The sequence below is a fragment of the Diadema antillarum genome, unplaced genomic scaffold (genome assembly GCF_040938485.1).
Source record: "Diadema antillarum isolate AM-2024a unplaced genomic scaffold, OU_Dant_1.0 seq00001603_RagTag, whole genome shotgun sequence".
NCBI classification, from domain to species: Eukaryota; Metazoa; Echinodermata; class Echinoidea; order Diadematoida; family Diadematidae; genus Diadema; species Diadema antillarum.
Window position 1 is genome coordinate 361,015 of NW_027272317.1, and position 8,061 is coordinate 369,075.

Sequence of the window (8,061 nt, forward strand, 5' to 3'; positions counted from 1 at the left end):
CGAGAAAGCTAAAACAAAGAGGTAGGATTGCTCTTAGATGAATACATGTTCATTATTCACACACATTCTTCACACACTGCATTAGACAAAATAACTTATCAAAACTGACTGACACATCTTCACAGTGGCGGATCCAGGGAGGACCGCAACCGGCGCACACCCCCCCCCCCCTTAATTTTTTGTTGAAACAAAAGAAATAATAAGAAGTTTCTGTAAACAGGTATAAATGCACATATGCTTGGTTTGTGCAACTTTGATCACAATGCACGCAAGGCTATACCATTTTCAGACAAATCTGCAGTGTCTAGATTTTACATTGTCACTATCACTACCTTCACTTTCCATAATTACATGGTTATCTAAATTTGTAAAATTCCTGCATGTACAAACAGGACCACAATTTTGCCCCTGTTTTTTACATTTGCACTGCTTATTCACACACTTATTTTTCTTACATCAACATTGTCTTGTTAAATATGCAACATTATTTCTTCTTTGTTCAATGTCTCTTGTAAATCCCAAAAAAGTCAGCAAAAGTAGAATCTTTTTCCTGAATAACTGAAAAGCAGCCATATTGAGTGATGTCTGGATACATGAATAGTGGGACATGTCTGGGGCATTTGCCCAGACAGTTCTCACCCAGCATGATTACAACCTGTGAAACCTAAGAGCAGAATGAGGGGGCAGCAGTTGATCTTCATGAGCATTCTACTGACTTGGGGATACACCTTGAGTGTTATACTGACCAAACAAAATGGGTTTAACTAGAATAATAATTTACAGATGCAATCCTGTACAGCATTCAATTTACCAGTTCCTGCGGGAGGGTCATACAAACAAGCTGTAATGGAGCATTTCCGGCATGTTCCATCTCTTGAGCACTCTTGGCGTTGAGCAAGAGCTGACTGGGTTGGTATCCCTGCAGTGGCTGGCTTGGTGGGGCATTGTTGGCTTGGGGCAGGGGAGATGGTGTTTGGTTGGTGTCTTCATACACCTTTGGCAAGAAGCTGCTTTTGTGGCACATATCTGGTAAGGGGTTGGTGCTGAAAGGCAAATCAGAGTTTAAAAAATACTCTTCAAGAAGAACTACAATTACATGACAGCCAGAGAAGGATTACAGTCATTCAAGCTACTGCCCATAATTCATTTGACTACTCTTAAAATGTGTACAATTAAATTTCATGACTTAACGTTCAGTGGCATCTTAAATAAGAACATTACACTTTTTCTATTGCTCAATAATCATTAACAAAAATTTACAATACAACTGTACCAACTAAAATTTCAATTTATTAATCCCTGTTTGAGGAACTTGAGTGCAAGTTGAAAAGAGCAAGAATTCTAACTTACAGATGCAATCCTGTATCCAATTTACCAGTTCCTGCGGGAGGGTCACACGCTTGGATGTTCTGTCTCTTGAGCACTCTTGGCGTAGAGCAGGAGCTGACTGGGTTGGTGTCCCCGCAGTGGCTGGCTTGGTGGGGCATTGTTGGCTTGGGGCAGGAGATGGTGTTTGGTTGGTGTCTTCATACACCTTTGGCAAGAAGCTGCTTTTGTGGCACACATCTCGCAAGGGGTTGGTGCTGAAAGGTTAATTCAGAGTTCAAAAAATATGTATACTTTGAGAAGGACTACAGTACAATTCAATTACACAACAATTATAATTATTCTAAATATTTGTCAGGAATGAAACTAATTGCAAAAATGTATACAACTGGAATTTATACAGTTCAATTCCAATGGCATTTATAAAGGAGAGCATTGTCTTTCTATTGTTCAAAGATCATTATAGAAATTTTACAAAGAGGCAAAAGAAAAAAGTGAAATAGCAACAATTGAGATGAAAATAAAATGACATTTGGCATGAACGTAATCTATACGAAACATGCATTTGTCAAGTCTATTAAAACACAGTGGAACCAGAAGTAAATAATATTTCATTTGTCACAAAAACATTGGTACATCACCCCATTGTATTCAAATTGTCAAAATGCTAATGCTACGACTGTGATAGTATGACTAGTATGAGGTGGTACATTATTATGATTGTACATATTCCCATACCATCATAATGTATTTTGAATTCATCAAACTATAGAACTCAACTGTTGGTTCTATTAAAAATAATGATAATAATGATAATAAAATAGTGCAGGGTCTATGCCAAATACAACAAGGGAAATTGACTGATGTCATGTACATTTTACTAGTAGATCGTACTCTGTCATGATCTATATCGATCTCTGTACTTTTAGTTCTAACCAGTAGTAGCGCTAGCTGTGATACGATACCGTGGACGACTATTTTACAGAACAGGACATCTAATTGTACATACGGGACTACGGCCAGTGCGTGCGCGATCAAAACTTGCCACTGCAGAGACAAAATCGAGTCCGGAATTCTCGTTAACGTGAAGGTCACGTGACCCTACATGCATACAGATGGCATCGCAAAACCAATATTTTTGGAAATTTGCTTCGACTTTGGGTGCAATTTTGATCACTTCGTTTATTTTTGAGCCAAAATGAGACTGGTATCAAAATTTCCGCTAGAATCTCAACTATTCAAATAACTGATTAAAATAACCACAGGAGTTGTACTTGTAGATGGGTCAGGATCCAGCAATGTATCAGTGCATGTCAAAATCAGATTCTATCGCAAGCAGCTTCTTATATCCATTGTATCTCCCTCAAAAACTGTCAAATTCGGCTAAAAAAAGTATGGAATTAATCGTCTTTTATTGGACTGCAAGACTTACCCGGTCACGGCTCCGGAAACAGGTTCATGGCAACGTAACAACAAGCGATGTTGGGGATATACATTTTGCGTCGACGAAGAGCCTCGTCGCTAGACACATGCGCAGAATTCCTGCGCGTGAAATGAATTCGGTGGATTTGCTCATTAGCATACGACGCTGCGGACTGACTGTTACTGATTCCACTAAAGCCAATACTCTTTTAGGGGTGATGTCGTGTATTGGGGTATAAGTTTACACAAACATCATCCCCCCCCCCCCCCCCCATTTGAATCATAAGTGAAATATTTTGATCAATGAAACAGTGTGTTTTAATAATGTCATAAAAAGAGATCCACACATTTTCACAAATATCTCATATGATGTATGGTATGGCATCTGACAGAATTAATGGACTGATACTCAAATAAGAGAGGCAGAAATTTTACGTAGACAAACATCAGACATAAGAGAACCAAGCAAATGAAGGATATGAAGGTGACCATCAAAAAGGCAGAAACTAGATGTGACAAAGGATTGACGCAAATTGAGGTTATCAGTGTGAACCTGAAAAAATAAAGAGAAAAAAGAAAGGAGGTCTAAGAACAGATCAATACCACCAAGACCTCATTACTTTCGTTTTGGTATTTCTGTTCACTTTTTCAATGCTGTAATCATCGCCCACTCACTCCCCCTCCTTTGTTGTTGCTGTAAGCCGATGAATGAAATTCATCCCCCTGTTTCACCAAAGTGAAAGAATGATATGATCCCCAGGAGAACTGTGAAATCCTGTCGTCATGACGTTAACAACATTTATAAAGAACAGATCTACCCTCTCCCACCAGCTTTATTATCGTATTTTTATTCAGCCCCCTCTACCCACCACCACATAAAAGTAACACAAGAAAGGAAGAAATTACAGCTAGTTGGTCTCAGACAGTGGGCAGAGACACAAAATGGAAAAGAAAATTCCCATGGCAGGCAACCAACAAGAAGCACTCAAATAGTACTACAACATCTAGGAAATACACAGAAAAAAAGAAAGTGCAAAAGTTTTGCTCGTAATTAGCAATATGTATCATGAGGATATCACAACAGTGCACATGACGGTATCATGGGATTGAAGGAAAAACTGGACTTAAATCATTGCTAATTCTCATTCTTATGATACAAAAATAGTGATATTTGTCACTAAAAAGCAGCAATCAGAATGCATTTTGTTGACTAGCAGTTGCATGCTGTTCTGTAGTAAATGCATACATAATAAGGCTTAAAACAAAATGACCTTCACTGCAAGGTACTAAACACAGTGGTCAATCATACCCAACATAATGCACTGTTGCTATGACAACTACTCCACAAAAGTATACAACTTGTACCCGTTCAGGTGCATTCACCTTAGGGCGGACGTCCACTTGGGCGCGGACAAGCCCCGGAAGGGTTGCGGAAGCAAATTTTGTCATTTCGGCATCCTGTCCGCGACAGACGCGGAATAACTTTGTGAATCGGCTTGTCCTAGGACATTCCTAGGACTGTCCGCGGACTGTCCGCGGACTGTCCGCGGACTGACTGCGGACATTCCTAGGAATCACTCCGGAAGAGCGCGAAATACCTCGGAATATGCTAATCGTAGCCGGGCAGCGCGGAAACATCTAGGATTACACCAGGAATGAACGCGGACAATCAGGATGCCTTCCGGACAACACAAGTTAGGCATGCGGACAAACTGCGGACAATACCAGGAAAATGGAAAGGTATAAATTTGGCGCCGACTTTGACTTTTCCTCATGTGACTGCTAGCCGTCATTGATGCTCCTTGTTGTGCTTCCGCCGTAGCGGCTGATATTATATTAATATGATTGGTCAATATTATTTGGTAAATGTGACCACCAAAAGTCGAAGAATAGGATTGTCTGCATATCGGCTGACGACTCTTTTTTTTTTTTTTTTGATTTGTCTCATCTGGGAGAACAATGTTTTCTCTGCCTACAGTCACATGGATGATATTTGCAAACTTTTTGAACCATATATATATATATATATATATATATATATATAATATACATAAAAATGTAAATGCATATATATGTATAATCATGTTGATAAGGTAGTCCACGTGTGGGCAAGATAAAAAGAAAAGTAACAAAACTGCAACAAAGTTCATGCTGTAATCACCAACGATTTATTTCTTCACAAGAAATAAACCGTTGGTGAATACAGCATGAACTTTGTTGCCGTTTGTTACTTATATATATATATATATATATATATATATATATATATATTCTTTATTCCCTTTTTTTTAGACCTGTGCTTTATCCATCGTGAAGTATATACATGTTTTGTCTGATACTTCTGTAGAGCATGCCAAAATGATCCTAATCATTAAATTTGTTTTTCTTTCTTTGATTTTTACCCTTGTGCATCTCTAACCCTCTCTTGTTTTGATCACTTTTGAACATTTTCAAGTCCGAGATTTTTTTTTTTCATGCTTAGAGCTTACTAGCCTATTGTCAATGAAGTGTAAAAATGGGGAAATATTTGTAACCTACTTTAATTTACTTTTTTTTTGGGGGGGGGGGGGTTTCAGCTGGGCTGTCAAATTGGACAATCGAGTTTATTTGCAACTAAAACAAAAAGAGAAGAAAAAAATATTTTGTAATAACAACTACGAAAATCATTCAGGTAAAGAATATTTCTGAAATGATTTGTAATGCTTAATGTGTACTTAAATATATACACTCAGCAAAAAACAAAACAAAAGAAAGACAGAAATTTAACACTTTTTCGAGTTCATGATTTATTGCTTTTTCTCTCATTTCACTTGAATTTTGAAGTGACAGAAAATTCTTCATTTCCCTCCATCATCTGTAGCTTTCATTGTTATTTTGGGCTTCAAAGATATTACATTGTAATGAGACCACAGGTATATCTTTGCAATTGAATTCATGCTTTTTAGTGTTTACAGTGATGAATTTGTCTTTTGTTTCATTTGCATGACGCTAGCGGAAAGTGTCGACATTTTCTTGTCTGGATCACACAATTTCCGCATCGGTTCCGGACACTTGCATATATAGATCCGCATCGGCTCCGCGCTGTCCTAAAACATTCCTGGTGTCTTCCGCTTTCATTCGGGAAGCTTCCCCACACCACGGGATTCTTTCCGGAGCGTGTGCGGAAGGAGCGGAAGGGTTCCGGACAAGCGGGACATCCTCAGGACATCGTCAGGACAAGTCGCCGAAGGTGTCAGGAAGTTCATTTCCGCGTCCAAATTTTGGTCTCCATCAAAATTTGGACGCGGAAATTTTTCTCTCTCCCGAAGGTGCGGAAACGCCCGGACATGTTTAGGACAGTGAGCGGACAGGTTCCCGAAGGAGTGCGGAATACCAAATTTGCATTCCGGGGCTTGTCCGCGTCTTGTCCGCGCCCTAATGGACGCCTGGTCTAAGAGACATTGCATGCCACGGCCAGTGGTATGCATCAATAATATCCTATACCTCTGAATTTCATCAGATTTTGTTCAAAACATTATCAAATGATTTTCTTGTTACACTTTATATTGTGCAAAATTGTGTGAATTTCAAGTTCAATATTTTTCAAGATATTATATGAACATTGAACAATTCAAGATTTCACGTAAGTCCCAACATTCTAATCCCTTACTACAGCTGCCATTAGTTGATTAGAATTGAGAGAAAGTTGGCTGACATTCATCATGAGCATTGCATATGTATATACAATTGTAATATCCTAACAACTGTGAATAATAACTCACTGTAACTATCCAATTTGTTGACGTTCAATTTCCATGAAGCATATCTTATTCAATTTCAGAAGAAAAATTAGCTCAAACTTGCTCCCATAAATGCAGGAAATACACAAAAATCTTGCTTTCTGAGTCACAGAGATTTCTCCTAGATTACATTGTCACAGCTGTTGCCAATGATGTCATCATTCATGACATACTTTTCAGTGCCTCCCTTTTCTGGGAAAAGAGGACTTTTTGAGAACTGATGCATGGATTGCTGAAGACACGCCATCCCTATCAATCATTATCCATCTGTCAGTAGATGATATATATTCTGCAGGTTTTGACTTTTTTTTCAGCTCTATCTCTTTTTGTGATGTACTACTCTTCCGAACCACACATTCATCAAAGGAGTGACAAAAGCTAGATGTGCGGTGAGTAAAGAATCATGAATGAAGTACAAGGATAAAAGCTTCTCCCCACTTGTATCTTTTTGAGAGTATTATTTGGCAATGCCATCACGCAAAGAAGTTGCATGGGGAGGCTTGTTGCTTTGATTTTTGTATGCTAGTATGTGATTTATAGAGTAGGAACATGCATCTGTTTCACGATAAACCTGATTCATTCATTGATTCATCTTTTATTGGTCTATGATGGGAAATAGACATTTTGATGAGTAACAAGTTTCACCAGCAAAGACTTGATCCATGTACTCAAACATAAAGACTCTTGAGAGTGTATGGGAACATATACATGTATCAACCATGGTTATCACATGGCGTCATTCAGCTTCAAAATCATCGCACTTAACTAAGAAACAGCAAATTTTGGCAGTCAACCAGAAATGAAGTAATGCACATCAATGCCTCATCTCATCAAGTCTTTTTTTTTTACTCAACTTTTGTTTTTGGCAATCAGGTTAGAATTTTGTGAATGAGCTTGCAACTTAATATGTCTTGAAAAAGGCTACAGAGCTATGAGAATATCTTGCTTCTATCTAATAGGAACTGGTGTCAAATGCACTCTTTATCATCATACTGCAGAGATTGTTTACATAGGAGCTATTAGCAGCCATTCTAACAAAATCCAGGATTTAAAGATTTATATCTTATCATAGAAATGTTTGACAATGTTGCAGTAGCTTGATTGATTGAGGGTTTGTGAGGGTAGGAACTGCTTTGAAAAGCATAAGATGACTGTTGTTCTCGGCTTTGTTGATTAAAGTCAGTGTGACAGCCAGGATATGGTAAATATCAAAGAATTGTGAAGTAATACATTGTGACTACCACTATGTATCCAAACTACAAATGGAAAAAAAAAATAATATGCTAATAATTAAAACCAAACACATGTTCAAGGGTGACTCTTAGCTATACTCTAAAAGAGCATTTGTCTTATGCCTGGATAATTCAGCTAAGTACTTACAAACATATACGGAGTTAAGAGATGATTCATTCCTACAGGACGTGTAACAAGTAGCACAGAAGATATTAGATAAATGGTCCTCCCCCTCCCCCTAAAAGTACTATTAGAGAATAAAACAAATGAGAAAATGCAGAAATCTACTGGTGGGGTACCG

The 8,061-nt window shown here is 38.2% G+C and overlaps 1 protein-coding gene across 1 annotated transcript; it reads right to left on the bottom strand.

Moving 5' to 3' along the window:
- Positions 1–285: 285 nt before the first annotated feature.
- On the bottom strand, positions 286–6,774 carry LOC139711024 (uncharacterized). Its single transcript, XM_071622945.1, has 4 exons — positions 6,658–6,774; positions 2,759–2,847; positions 1,351–1,583; positions 286–1,043 (listed from the first exon to the last, which is right to left on the bottom strand). The coding sequence occupies exons 1-4, from the start codon at positions 6,772–6,774 to the stop codon at positions 829–831; spliced, it is 654 nt and encodes a 217-aa protein (XP_071479046.1). The 3' UTR covers positions 286–828.
- Positions 6,775–8,061: the final 1,287 nt, after the last annotated feature.

Coding starts and splice junctions, on each gene's coding strand:
- LOC139711024 (XM_071622945.1), bottom strand. CDS start 6,774: ATGGCGTGTCTTCAGCAATCCATGCATCAGTTCTCAAAAAGTCCTCTT. Junction 2,848..6,657: donor TTGGCAACAGCTGTGACAAT/GTAATCTAGGAG, acceptor GCATGTGTCTAG/CGACGAGGCTCTTCGTCGAC. Junction 1,044..1,350: donor TTGGATACAGGATTGCATCT/GTAAGTTAGAAT, acceptor TTTGCCTTTCAG/CACCAACCCCTTACCAGATA.